At 43.0% G+C, this 16,379-nt stretch overlaps 1 protein-coding gene across 1 annotated transcript in view; it reads left to right on the top strand.

Annotated features, from left to right (window-relative positions):
- The first annotated feature begins 2,151 nt into the window (after positions 1–2,151).
- LOC130332981 (glycogen [starch] synthase, liver-like) overlaps positions 2,152–16,379 on the top strand; it is a 115,498-nt gene continuing 101,270 nt past the window's right edge. The window contains exon 1 of the mRNA XM_056553828.1: positions 2,152–2,287. Within this exon, the coding sequence (XP_056409803.1) occupies positions 2,167–2,287 (121 nt within the window). The 5' untranslated portion in view covers positions 2,152–2,166. The remainder of the gene's footprint in view (positions 2,288–16,379) is intronic.

Below are 16,379 nucleotides of genomic sequence, written 5' to 3'. Positions count from 1 at the left end.
TACAGCTGCAGGGCCCTGTGCTCTGCTATATATCTATTATACTGTACAGCCGCAGGGCCCTGTGCTCTTCTATATATCTATTATACTGTACAGCCGCAGGGCCCTGTGCTCTGCTATATATATATATCTATTATACTGTACGGCCGCAGGGCCATGTGCTCTGCTATATATCTATTATACTGTACAGCCGCAGGGCCCTGTGCTCTGCTATATATCTATTATACTGTACGGCCGCAGTGCCCTGTGCTCTGCTATATATATATATATATCTATTATACTGTACGGCCGCAGGGCCCTGTGCTCTGCTATATATCTATTATACTGTACAGCCGCAGGGCCCTGTGCTCTGCTATATATCTATTATACTGTACGGCCACAGGGCCCTGTGCTCTGCTATATATCTCTTATACTGTACGGCCGCAGGGCCCTGTGCTCTGCTATATATCTATTATACTGTATGGCCGCAGGGCCCTGTGCTCTGCTATATATCTATTATACTGTATGGCCGCAGGGCCCTGTGCTCTGCTATATATCTATTATACTGTACGGCCGCAGGGCCCTGTGCTCTGCTATATATCTATTATACTGTACGGCCGCAGGGCCCTGTGCTCTGCTATATATCTATTATACTGTACGGCCGCAGGGCCCTGTGCTCTGCTATATATCTATTATACTGTACGGCCGCAGGGCCCTGTGCTCTGCTATATATCTATTATACTGTACGGGCGCAGTGCCCTGTGCTCTGCTATATATCTATTATACTGTACGGCCGCAGGGCCCTGTGCTCTGCTATATATCTATTATACTGTACGGCCGCAGGGCCCTATGCTCTGCTATATATCTATTATACTGTACGGCCGCAGGGCCCTGTGCTCTGCTATATATCTTTTATACTGTACGGCCGCAGGGCCCTGTGCTCTGCTATATATCTTTTATACTGTATGGCCGCAGGGCCCTGTGCTCTGCTATATATCTATTATACTGTACGGGCGCAGGGCCCTGTGCTCTGCTATATATCCATTATACTGTATGGCAGCAGGGCCCTGTGCTCTGCTATATATCTATTATACTGTACGGCCGCAGGGCCCTGTGCTCTGCTATATATCTATTATACTGTATGGCCGCAGGGCCCTGTGCTCTGCTATATATCTATTATACTGTACGGCCGCAGGGCCCTGTGCTCTGCTATATATCTATTATATTGTACGGGCGCAGGGCCCTGTGCTCTGCTATATATCCATTATACTGTATGGCCGCAGGGCCCTGTGCTCTGCTATATATCTATTATACTGTACGGCCGCAGGGCCCTGTGCTCTGCTATATATCTATTATACTGTATGGCCGCAGGGCCCTGTGCTCTGCTATATATCTATTATACTGTACGGCCGCAGGGCCCTGTGCTCTGCTATATATCTATTATACTGTATGGCCGCAGGGCCCTGTGCTCTGTTTATTAATATTTATTGTCATTTTCTTTTATTAACATTTTATACCTTTGAGGTCTCTCCCCTTTATGACCATTATATCCATATATATCCCGTCTATTGATTGGAGGGTTTAATGACTGTAAATCTTGGTTTTGTTTGGTCTTCATATTTTTACACTATTTTTGGGGGGTTTAAGTGTTAGAATTTATCCTCGTGTACCTTGTTTTGGGCTGCACACAACTTTGTGTTGTATTTGAAGGGTATAGACTCCACTTCTAGGTTCCGGGGACCCCTCTTGGACACAGCGATATCACCAGGTGTGGACACGTTTATTGGACGCGTTTCTTTAGCACCGTCGCTGCATCTGCATTGAGTGTGAATGAGCAAGAGGTCGTGACCCCATGAAATCCAAATCATAACAATAACAGGCTCCTCCGGTGAGGGTTTGGCACAGTTGCAGCGGGTTCCTGGTTGATGATTGTCAGCTCTTCAGTCGGTTATTGATCATAGGGTTCATACAATTCAAGGTTTGTGTACTTGGCCGCTGTCCAGGGATGGATTGGGCGCAATGACTGTCCAGCGACCTCTGATCAGCTTGCGGTGGGATCCGTCCCTGTGTAATGCGCGGTGTCAGCTGTAAGCCCCGGATTATCCAGGAAGGGGCTTCTCCTCTTATGTCTTAGAGACCAGAAACCCAACACCGGCTGCTCCGCACTGCGCCGCTCCTCAGGACGCCATCATGCCGCTCAGCAGGTCCCTCTCCGTCAACTCCCTCAATGGTCTCCCGCACTGGGAGGAAGAAGAGCTCCCCATAGAGGACCTGCTACTCTTCGAGATCTCCTGGGAGGTCACCAACAAAGGTTTGTAAGGGTCAAAGGGTAATCACCCTATAGACAGGGGAAAGAGGAGCGCCCCCCAACATGAGGAGGGTACCAGCACTTCACGTCACTCAACCCAGCAGATACACCTGTCCTACAGTCACCTCTCCCCTCCTGACATGGCTGATAACAGAGAACAATAGATTGTATTCACCTGTCCTACAGTCACCTCTCCCCTCCTGACATGACTGATAACAGAGAACAATAGATATATTCACCTGTCCTACAGTCACCTCTCCTCTCCTGACATGGCTGATAACAGAGAACAATAGATATATTCACCTGTCCTACAGTCACCTCTCCCCTCCTGACATGGCTGATAACAGAGAACAATAGATATATTCACCTGTCCTACAGTCACCTCTCCCCTCCTGACATGGCTGATAACAGAGAACAATAGATATATTCACCTGTCCTACAGTCACCTCTCCCCTCCTGACATGGCTGATAACAGAGAACAATTGATATATTCACCTGTCCTACAGTCACCTCTCCCCTCCTGACATGGCTGATAACAGAGAACAATTGATATATTCACCTGTCCTACAGTCACCTCTCCCCTCCTGACATGGCTGATAACAGAGAACAATAGATTATATCCACCTGTCCTACAGTCACCTCTCTCCCCTCCTGACATGGCTGATAACAGAGAACAATAGATTATATTCACCTGTCCTACAGTCACCTCTCCTCTCCTGACATGGCTGATAACAGAGAACAATTGATATATTCACCTGTCCTACAGTCACCTCTCCTCTCCTGACATGGCTGATAACAGAGAACAATAGATATATTCACCTGTCCTACAGTCACCTCTCCCCTCCTGACATGGCTGATAACAGAGAACAATTGATATATTCACCTGTCCTACAGTCACCTCTCCTCCTGACATGGCAGATAACAGAGAGCAATAGATATATTCACCTGTCCTACAGTCACCTCTCCCCTCCTGACATGGCTGATAACAGAGAACAATTGATATATTCACCTGTCCTACAGTCACCTCTCCTCTCCTGACATGGCTGATAACAGAGAACAATTGATATATTCACCTGTCCTACAGTCACCTCTCCCCTCCTGACATGGCTGATAACAGAGAACAATTGATATATTCACCTGTCCTACAGTCACCTCTGCCCTCCTGACATGGCTGATAACAGAGAACAATTGATATATTCACCTGTCCTACAGTCACCTCTCCTCTCCTGACATGGCTGATAACAGAGAACAATTGATATATTCACCTGTCCTACAGTCACCTCTCCTCTCCTGACATGGCTGATAACATAGAACAATAGATATATTCACCTGTCCTACAGTCACCTCTCCTCTCCTGACATGGCTGATAACAGAGAACAATAGATATATTCACCTGTCCTACAGTCACCTCTCCCCTCCTGACATGGCTGATAACAGAGAACAACAGATATATTCACCTGTCCTACAGTCACTTCTCCCCTCCTGACATGGCTGATAACAGAGAACAATAGATTATATTCACCTGTCCTACAGTCACTTCTCCCCTCCTGACATGGCTGATAACAGAGAACAATAGATATATTCACCTGTCCTACAGTCACCTCTCTCCCCTCCTGACATGGCTGATAACAGAGAACAATTGATATATTCACCTGTCCTACAGTCACCTCTCCTCTCCTGACATGGCTGATAACAGAGAACAATTGATATATTCACCTGTCCTACAGTCACCTCTCCTCTCCTGACATGGCTGATAACAGAGAACAATAGATATATTCACCTGTCCTACAGTCACCTCTCCCCTCCTGACACAGCTGATAACAGAGAACAATTGATATATTCACCTGTCCTACAGTCACCTCTCCTCCTGACATGGCTGATAACAGAGAACAATAGATATATTCACCTGTCCTACAGTCACCTCTCCCCTCCTGACATGGCTGATAACAGAGAACAATTGATATATTCACCTGTCCTACAGTCACCTCTCCTCTCCTGACATGGCTAATAACAGAGAACAATTGATATATTCACCTGTCCTACAGTCACCTCTCCCCTCCTGACATGGCTGATAACAGAGAACAATTGATATATTCACCTGTCCTACAGTCACCTCTGCCCTCCTGACATGGCTGATAACAGAGAACAATTGATATATTCACCTGTCCTACAGTCACCTCTCCTCTCCTGACATGGCTGATAACAGAGAACAATTGATATATTCACCTGTCCTACAGTCACCTCTCCTCTCCTGACATGGCTGATAACATAGAACAATAGATATATTCACCTGTCCTACAGTCACCTCTCCCCTCCTGACATGGCTGATAACAGAGAACAATAGATATATTCACCTGTCCTACAGTCACCTCTCCCCTCCTGACATGGCTGATAACAGAGAACAATAGATATATTCACCTGTCCTACAGTCACCTCTCTCCTCCTGACATGGCTGATAACAGAGAACAATAGATATATTCACCTGTCCTACAGTCACCTCTCCTCTCCTGACATGGCTGATAACAGAGAACAATAGATTATATTCACCTGTACTACAGTCACCTCTCCCCTCCTGATATGGCTGATAACAGAGAACAATAGATATATTCACCTGTCCTACAGTCACCTCTCCCCTCCTGACATGGCTGATAACAGAGAACAATAGATATATTCACCTGTCCTACAGTCACTTCTCCCCTCCTGACATGGCTGATAACAGAGAACAATAGATTATATTCACCTGTCCTACAGTCACTTCTCCTCTCCTGACATGGCTGATAACAGAGAACAATTGATATATTCACCTGTCCTACAGTCACCTCTCCTCTCCTGACATGGCTGATAACAGAGAACAATTGATATATTCACCTGTCCTACAGTCACCTCTCCTCTCCTGACATGGCTGATAACATAGAACAATAGATATATTCACCTGTCCTACAGTCACCTCTCCCCTCCTGACATGGCTGATAACAGAGAACAATAGATATATTCACCTGTCCTACAGTCACCTCTCCCCTCCTGACATGGCTGATAACAGAGAACAATAGATTGTATACACCTGTCCTACAGTCACCTCTCCTCTCCTGACATGGCTGATAACAGAGAACAATAGATTATATTCACCTGTCCTACAGTCACCTCTCTCCCCTCCTGACATGGCTGATAACAGAGAACAATATATATATTCACCTGTCCTACAGTCACCTCTCCCCTCCTGACATGGCTGATAACAGAGAACAATAGATTATATTCACCTGTCCTACAGTCACCTCTCCTCTCCTGACATGGCTGATAACAGAGAACAATTGATATATTCACCTGTCCTACAGTCACCTCTCCTCCTAACATGGCTGATAACAGAGAACAATAGATATATTCACCTGAACTACAGTCACCTCTCCTCTCCTGACATGGCTGATAACAGAGAACAATAGATATATTCACCTGTCCTACAGTCACCTCTCCCCTCCTGACATGGCTGATAACAGAGAACAATAGATATATTCACCTGTACTACAGTCACCTCTCCCCTCCTGATATGGCTGATAACAGAGAACAATAGATATATTCACCTGTCCTACAGTCACCTCTCCCCTCCTGACATGGCTGATAACAGAGAACAATAGATATATTCACCTGTCCTACAGTCACTTCTCCCCTCCTGACATGGCTGATAACAGAGAACAATAGATTATATTCACCTGTCCTACAGTCACCTCTCCTCTCCTGACATGGCTGATAACAGAGAACAATTGATATATTCACCTGTCCTACAGTCACCTCTCCCCTCCTGACATGGCTGATAACAGAGAACAATAGATTATATTCACCTGTCCTACAGTCTCCTCTCCCCCCCTGACATGGCTGATAACAGAGAACAATATATATATTCACCTGTCATACAGTCACCTCTCCTGACACGGCAGATAACAGAGAACAATAGATATATTCACCTGTCCTACAGTCACCTCTCCCCTCCTGACATGGCTGATAACAGAGAACAATTGATATATTCACCTGTCCTACAGTCACCTCTCCTCTCCTGACATGGCTGATAACAGAGAACAATAGATATATTCACCTGTCCTACAGTCACCTCTCCTCTCCTGACATGGCTGATAACAGAGAACAATTGATATATTCACCTGTCCTACAGTCACCTCTCCCCTCCTGACATGGCTGATAACAGAGAACAATAGATTATATTCACCTGTCCTACAGTCACCTCTCCTCTCCTGACATGGCTGATAACAGAGAACAATTGATATATTCACCTGTCCTACAGTCACCTCTCCTCCTGACATGGCTGATAACAGAGAACAATAGATATATTCACCTGTCCTACAGTCACCTCTCCCCTCCTGACATGGCTGATAACAGAGAACAATTGATATATTCACCTGTCCTACAGTCACCTCTGCCCTCCTGACATGGCTGATAACAGAGAACAATTGATATATTCACCTGTCCTACAGTCACCTCTCCTCTCCTGACATGGCTGATAACAGAGAACAATTGATATATTCACCTGTCCTACAGTCACCTCTCCTCTCCTGACATGGCTGATAACATAGAACAATAGATATATTCACCTGTCCTACAGTCACCTCTCCTCTCCTGACATGGCTGATAACAGAGAACAATAGATATATTCACCTGTCCTACAGTCACCTCTCCCCTCCTGACATGGCTGATAACAGAGAACAATAGATATATTCACCTGTCCTACAGTCACTTCTCCCCTCCTGACATGGCTGATAACAGAGAACAATAGATATATTCACCTGTCCTACAGTCACTTCTCCCCTCCTGACATGGCTGATAACAGAGAACAATAGATATATTCACCTGTCCTACAGTCACCTCTCCCCTCCTGACATGGCTGATAACAGAGAACAATAGATTATATTCACCTGTCCTACAGTCACCTCTCCTCTCCTGACATGGCTGATAACAGAGAACAATAGATATATTCACCTGTCCTACAGTCACCTCTCCTCTCCTGACATGGCTGATAACAGAGAACAATAGATATATTCACCTGTCCTACAGTCACCTCTCCTCTCCTGACATGGCTGATAACAGAGAACAATAGATATATTCACCTGTCCTACAGTCACCTCTCCCCTCCTGACATGGCTGATAACAGAGAACAATTGATATATTCACCTGTCCTACAGTCACCTCTGCCCTCCTGACATGGCTGATAACAGAGAACAATTGATATATTCACCTGTCCTACAGTCACCTCTCCTCTCCTGACATGGCTGATAACATAGAACAATAGATATATTCACCTGTCCTACAGTCACCTCTCCTCTCCTGACATGGCTGATAACAGAGAACAATAGATATATTCACCTGTCCTACAGTCACCTCTCCTCTCCTGACATGGCTGATAACAGAGAACAATAGATTATATTCACCTGTCCTACAGTCACCTCTCCCCTCCTGACATGGCTGATAACAGAGAACAATTGATATATTCACCTGTCCTACAGTCACCTCTCCTCTCCTGACATGGCTGATAACATAGAACAATAGATATATTCACCTGTCCTACAGTCACCTCTCCTCTCCTGACATGGCTGATAACAGAGAACAATAGATATATTCACCTGTCCTACAGTCACCTCTCCTCTCCTGACATGGCTGATAACAGAGAACAATAGATTATATTCACCTGTCCTACAGTCACCTCTCTCCTCCTGACATGGCTGATAACAGAACAATAGATATATTCACCTGTCCTACAGTCACCTCTCCCCTCCTGACATGACTGATAACAGAGAACAATAGATTATATTCACCTGTCCTACAGTCACCTCTCCCCTCCTAACATGGCTGATAACAGAGAACAATAGATATATTCACCTGTCCTACAGTCACCTCTCTCCTCTCCTGACATGACTGATAACAGAGAACAATAGATATATTCACCTGTCCTACAGTCACCTCTTCTCTCCTGACATGGCTGATAACAGAGAACAATAGATATATTCACCTGTCCTACAGTCACCTCTCCCCTCCTGACATGGCTGATAACAGAGAACAATAGATATATTCACCTGTCCTACAGTCACCTCTCCTCTCCTGACATGGCTGATAACAGAGAACAATAGATATATTCACCTGTCCTACAGTCACCTCTCCCCTCCTGACATGGCTGATAACAGAGAACAATAGATATATTCACCTGTCCTACAGTCACCTCTCCTCTCCTGACATGGCTGATAACAGAGAACAATAGATATATTCACCTGTCCTACAGTCACCTCTCCTCTCCTGACATGGCTGATAACAGAGAACAATAGATATATTCACCTGTCCTACAGTCACCTCTCCCCTCCTGACATGGCTGATAACAGAGAACAATAGATTAAATTCACCTGTCCTATAGTCACCTCTCCCCTCCTGACATGGCTGATAACAGAGAACAATAGATATATTCACCTGTCCTACAGTCACCTCTCTCCTCTCCTGACATGACTGATAACAGAGAACAATAGATATATTCACCTGTCCTACAGTCACCTCTCCTCTCCTGACATGGCTGATAACAGAGAACAATAGATATATTCACCTGTCCTACAGTCACCTCTCCCCTCCTGACATGGCTGATAACAGAGAACAATAGATATATTCACCTGTCCTACAGTCACCTCTCCTCTCCTGACATGGCTGATAACAGAGAACAATAGATATATTCACCTGTCCTACAGTCACCTCTCCCCTCCTGACATGGCTGATAACAGAGAACAATAGATATATTCACCTGTCCTACAGTCACCTCTCCTCTCCTGACATGGCTGATAACAGAGAACAATAGATATATTCACCTGTCCTACAGTCACCTCTCCTCTCCTGACATGGCTGATAACAGAGAACAATAGATATATTCACCTGTCCTACAGTCACCTCTCCCCTCCTGACATGGCTGATAACAGAGAACAATAGATATATTCACCTGTCCTACAGTCACCTCTCCTCTCCTGACATGGCTGATAACAGAGAACAATAGATATATTCACCTGTCCTACAGTCACCTCTCCCCTCCTGACATGGCTGATAACAGAGAACAATAGATATATTCACCTGTCCTACAGTCACCTCTCCCCTCCTGACATGGCTGATAACAGAGAACAATAGATATATTCACCTGTCCTACAGTCACCTCTCCCCTCCTGACATGGCTGATAACAGAGAACAATAGATATATTCACCTGTCCTACAGTCACCTCTCCTCTCCTGACATGGCTGATAACAGAGAACAATAGATATATTCACCTGTCCTACAGTCACCTCTCCTCTCCTGACATGGCTGATAACAGAGAACAATAGATATATTCACCTGTCCTACAGTCACCTCTCCCCTCCTGACATGGCTGATAACAGAGAACAATAGATATATTCACCTGTCCTACAGTCACCTCTCCCCTCCTGACATGGCTGATAACAGAGAACAATAGATATATTCACCTGTCCTACAGTCACCTCTCCTCTCCTGACATGGCTGATAACAGAGAACAATAGATATATTCACCTGTCCTACAGTCACCTCTCCTCTCCTGACATGGCTGATAACAGAGAACAATAGATATATTCACCTGTCCTACAGTCACCTCTCCTCTCCTGACATGGCTGATAACAGAGAACAATAGATATATTCACCTGTCCTACAGTCACCTCTCCTCTCCTGACATGGCTGATAACAGAGAACAATAGATATATTCTCATACAGGGGGGTATTGATCATTGTTATGTTTTCCTTTGTTAGTATTTGTTTCCTTTCTTCTGTTTTGCTGATGATTTATCTATTATTTTCGGTCATATGAACATTTTTCCTTTGTTTGTAGCTTTTTCTGCTCCATGTTTGAGTAAATTTAGTAAATTTTTAACCTTTTTTTTTTTGCGCAGTTGCGACTGTCGCCGTTAATAAATACCAGACTACCCGTAGTCCATTTTAAAATTATTACTACGTAGTTACGTTTCGGAAACTTGCTTTTCTCGCTTTCCAGTCAAAATGTCGCACGAAAAATCGCGTAGTCGCAGGTGCAACATTTGTGCGACATTTTTAGTAAAAACAATTGTAACTAAATCGCTTGATAAATGTCTGTCATAGAGCAGAGAGGCCGCTGTACATTTAGAGTGTCAGCTCTTGTGACCACTGTCCCCAGTACAATAACCCCCATCATCCTCCATTATTAATGATGGAGGATCCAGGGGAGGAGGGGACAGAGGAACCTCATCATGTCTTATCTGTTCTCGGCCACTAGATGGCGCCAAAACACTGTGAATAAGAGATCAGCTCTAATGCGGGACCAGTACCGTATATATCCCAGAAGAGGAGCCAAGCAGCGCTGCAAATAGTTAGAACTGGGGCCCTGGGACGGTGTTGTGTGGGGGCCCGGGATTTCTGGTGACCTGTGTATTGTATAATGACCTGTATATAGTGTGACCTGTATATAGTGACCTGTGTCTTGTATAATGACCTGTGTATAGTGTGACCTGTGTATTGTATAATGACCTGTGTATAGTGTGACCTGTATATAGTGACCTGTGTCTTGTATAGTGACCTGTGTATTGTAGAGTGACCTGCATATAGTGACCTGTCTATTGTAGAGTGACCTGCATATAGTGTGACCTGTATATAGTGACCTGTGTCTTGTATAATGACCTGTGTATAGTGTGACCTGTATATAGTGACCTGTGTCTTGTATAATGACCTGTGTATAGTGTGACCTGTGTATTGTATAATGACCTGTATATAGTGTGACCTGTATATAGTGTGACCTGTATATAGTGACCTGTGTCTTGTATAATGACCTGTGTATAGTGTGACCTGTGTATTGTATAATGACCTGTATATAGTGTGACCTGTATATAGTGACCTGTGTCTTGTATAATGACCTGTGTATAGTGTGACCTGTGTATTGTATAATGACCTGTATATAGTGTGACCTGTATATAGTGACCTGTGTCTTGTATAGTGACCTGTGTATAGTGTGACCTGTGTATTGTAGAGTGACCTGCATATAGTGACCTGTCTATTGTAGAGTGACCTGCATATAGTGACCTGTATATAGTGACCTGTGTCTTGTATAATGACCTGTGTATAGTGTGACCTGTGTATTGTAGAGTGACCTCTATATAGTGACCTGTGTATTGTAGAGTGACCTGCATATAGTGACCTGTGTATTGTACAGTGACCTGCATATGGTGACCTGTGTATTGTACAGTGACCTGTATATAGTGACCTGTGTATTGTACAGTGACCTGTATATAGTGACCTGTGTATTGTACAGTGACCTGTATATAGTGACTAGTGTATTGTAGAGTGACCTGTATATAGTGACCTGTGTCTTGTATAATGGACCTGTGTATAGTGACCTGTGTATTGTAGAGTGACCTGCATATAGTGACCTGTGTATTGTACAGTGACCTGTATATAGTGTGACCTGTATATAGTGACCTGTGTCTTGTATAATGACCTGTGTATAGTGTGACCTGTGTATTGTAGAGTAACCTGCATATAGTGACTTGTGTATTGTACAGTGACCTGCATATAGTGACCTGTGTATTGTAGAGTGACCTGCATATAGTGACCTGTGTATTGTAGAGTGACCTCTATATAGTGACCTGTGTCTTGTAGAATGACCTGCATATAGTGACCTGTGTATTGTAGAGTGACCTGCATATAGTGACCTGTGTATTGTACAGTGACCTGCATATAGTGACCTGTGTATTGTAGAGTGACCTGCATATAGTGACCTGTGTATTGTAGAGTGACCTCTATATAGTGACCTGTGTCTTGTATAATGACCTGCATATAGTGACCTGTGTATTGTACAGTGACCTGCATATAGTGACCTGTGTATTGTACAGTGACCTGTATATAGTGACCTGTGTATTGTAGAGTGACCTGCATATAGTGACCTGTGTATTGTAAAGTGACCTCTATATATTGACCTGTGTATTGTAGAGTGACCTCTATATAGTGACCTGTGTATTGTACAGTGACCTGCATATAGTGACCTGTGTATTGTACAGTGACCTGTATATAGTGACCTGTGTATTGTAGAGTGACCTCTATATAGTGACCTGTGTATTGTAGAGTGACCTGCATATAGTGACCTGTGTATTGTACAGTGACCTGTATATAGTGACCTGTGTATTGTACAGTGACCTCTATATAGTGACCTGTGTATTGTACAGTGACCTGCATATAGTGACCTGTGTATTGTACAGTGACCTGTATATAGTGACCTGTGTATTGTAGAGTGACCTCTATATAGTGACCTGTGTATTGTACAGTGACCTGTATATAGTGACCTGTGTATTGTACAGTGACCTGCATATAGTGACCTGTGTATTGTACAGTGACCTGCATATAGTGACCTGTGTATTGTACAGTGACCTGTATATAGTGACCTGTGTATTGTAGAGTGACCTGTATATAGTGACCTGTGTATTGTACAGTGAACTGTATATAGTGACCTGTGTATTGTAGAGTGACCTGTATATAGTGACCTGTGTCTTGTACAGTGACCTCTATATAGTGACCTGTGTATTGTAGAGTGACCTGCATATAGTGACCTGTGTCTTGTATAATGACCTGTGTATAGTGTGACCTGTGTATTGTAGAGTGACCTGCATATAGTGACCTGTGTATTGTAGAGTGACCTGCATATAGTGACCTGTGTATTGTACAGTGACCTCTATATAGTGACCTGTGTATTGTAGAGTGACCTGAATATAGTGATCTGTGTATTGTACAGTGACCTCTATATAGTGACCTGTGTATTGTAGAGTGACCTGAATATAGTGACCTGTGTATTGTAAAGTGACCTGAATATAGTGATCTGTGTATTGTAAATTGACCTCTATATAGTGACCTGTGTATTGTAGAGTGACCTGCATATAGTGACCTGTGTATTGTAGAGTGACCTGTATATTGTACAGTGACCTGTATATAGTGACCTGTGATTGTACATTGACCTGCATATAGTGACCTGTATATAGTGACCTGTGTATTGTACAGTGACCTGTATATAGTGACCTGTGTATTGTATAGTGACCTGTATATAGTGTGACCTGCATATAGTGACCTGTGTATTGTAGCGTGACCTGCATATAGTGTGACCTGTATATAGTGACCTGTCTATTGTAGAGTGACCTGCATATAGTGTGACCTGTATATAGTGACCTGTGTCTTGTATAATGACCTGTGTATAGTGTGACCTGTGTATTGTAGAGTGACCTCTATATAGTGACCTGTGTCTTGTATAATGACCTGCATATAGTGACCTGTGTATTGTAGAGTGACCTGCATATAGTGACCTGTGTATTGTAGAGTGACCTGTATATAGTGACCTGTGTCTTGTATAATGACCTGTGTATAGTGACCTGTGTATTGTAGAGTGACCTCTATATAGTGACCTGTGTATTGTAAAGTGACCTCTATATAGTGACCTGTGTATTGTAGAGTGACCTGCATATAGTGACCTGTGTATTGTACAGTGACCTGTATATAGTGACCTGTGTATTGTACAGTGACCTGTATATAGTGACCTGTGTATTGTACAGTGACCTGCATATAGTGACCTGTGTATTGTACAGTGACCTGTATATAGTGACCTGTGTATTGTAGAGTGACCTCTATATAGTGACCTGTATATTGTACAGTGACCTGTATATAGTGACCTGTGTATTGTACAGTGACCTGCATAAAGTGACCTGTGTATTGTACAGTGACCTGTATATAGTGACCTGTGTATTGTAGAGTGACCTCTATATAGTGACCTGTGTATTGTACAGTGACCTGTATATAGTGACCTGTGTATTGTACAGTGACCTGCATAAAGTGACCTGTGTATTGTACAGTGACCTGTATATAGTGACCTGTGTATTGTACAGTGACCTGCGTATAGTGACCTGTGTATTGTAGAGTGACCTGCATAAAGTGATCTGTGTATTGTAAATTGACCTCTATATAGTGACCTGTGTATTGTACAGTGACCTGCATATAGTGACCTGTGTATTGTACAGTGACCTGCATATAGTGACCTGTGTATTGTACAGTGACCTGTATATAGTGACCTGTGTATTGTACAGTGACCTGTATATAGTGACCTGTGTATTGTATAGTGACCTGTATATAATGACCTGTATTTAGTGACCTGTGTATAGTGTCCTGTGTATTGTATAGTGACCTGTATATAATGACATGCGTATTGTACTGTGACCTGTATATAGTGACCTGTGTATTGTACAGTCACCTGTATATAAGTGCCTCTATATAGTGACCTGTATATAATAACCTGTATATAGTGACCTGTATATAATGACCTGCATATAGTGACCTGTATATAGTGACCTGTATATAGTGACCTGTGTATTGTACAGAGACCTGTGTATAGAGACCAGTGTATTGTACAGTGACCTCTATATAGTGACCTGTGTATAATGACCTGTATATAGTGACCTGTGTATTGTACAGTGACCTCTATATAGTGACCTGTGTATAATGACCTGTATATAGTGCCTGTATATAGTGACCTGTGTATAATGACTTGTATATAGTGACCTGTGTATTGTACAGTGACCTCTATATAGTGACCTGTGTATAATGACCTGTATATAGTGACCTGTATATAGTGACCTGCATATAGAGACCTGTGTATAGTGACCTGTGTATTGTACACTGACCTCTATATAATGACCTGTATATAGTGACCTGTGTATAATGACCTGTGTATAGTGACCTGTGTATTGTAGTGACCTCTATATAATGACCTGTGTATAATGACCTGTGTATGGTGACCTGTGTATGGTGACCTGTGTATAGTGACCTGTGTATAGTGACCTGTGTATAGTGACCTGTGTATAGTGACCTGTATATAGTGACCTGTATATAATGACCTGTATATAGTGACCTGTGTATAATGAACTGTATATAGTGACCTGTGTATTGTACACTGACCTCTATATAATGACCTGTATATCGTGACCTGTGTATAATGACCTGTGTATAGTGACCTGTGTATTGTAGTGACCTCTATATAATGACCTGTGTATAATGACCTGTGTATGGTGACCTGTGTATAGTGACCTGTGTATAGTGACCCGTGTATAGTGACCTGTGTATTGTACAGTGACCTCTATATAATGACCTGTGTATAATGACCTGTGTATAGTGACCTGTGTATTGTAGTGACCTCTATATAATGACCTGTGTATCGTGACCTGTGTATAATGACCTGTGTATTGTAGTGACCTCTATATAATGACCTGTGTATAATGAACTGTATATAGTGACCTGTGTATTGTACACTGACCTCTATATAATGACCTGTATATCGTGACCTGTGTATAATGACCTGTGTATAGTGACCTGTGTATTGTAGTGACCTCTATATAATGACCTGTGTATAATGACCTGTGTATGGTGACCTGTGTATAGTGACCCGTGTATAGTGACCTGTGTATTGTACAGTGACCTCTATATAATGTCCTGTGTATAATGACCTGTGTATAGTGACCTGTGTATTGTAGTGACCTCTATATAATGACCTGTGTATAATGACCTGTGTATGGTGACCTGTGTATAGTGACCTGTGTATAGTGACCTGTGTATAGTGACCTGTATATAGTGACCTGTGTATTGTACAGTGACCTGTGTATAATGACCTGTATATAGTGATCTGTGTATAGTGACCTGTGTATAGTGACCTGTATATAGTGACCTGTATATAGTGATCTGTGTATAGTGACCTGTATAAAGTGACCAGTATATAATGACCTGTGTATAGTGACCTGTGTATTGTACAGTGACCTCTATATAATGACCTGTGTATAATGACCTGTATATAGTGACCTGTGTATTGTACAGTGACCTCTATATAATGACCTGTGTATAATGAACTGTATATAATGACCTGTGTATAGTGACCTGTGTATAGTGACCTGTGTATAGTGACCTGTGTATAGTGACCTGTGTATTGTACAGTGACCTCTATATAATGACCTGTGTATAATGACCTGTATATAATGACCTGTGTATAGTGACCTGTATATAGCGACCTGTGTATTG

This window comes from Hyla sarda, unplaced genomic scaffold (assembly GCF_029499605.1).
Source record: "Hyla sarda isolate aHylSar1 unplaced genomic scaffold, aHylSar1.hap1 scaffold_396, whole genome shotgun sequence".
Classification (NCBI taxonomy): Eukaryota; Metazoa; Chordata; class Amphibia; order Anura; family Hylidae; genus Hyla; species Hyla sarda.
The sequence above is the reverse complement of the archived record's forward strand: the minus strand, read 5'-3'. Positions and strand labels throughout refer to the sequence as shown.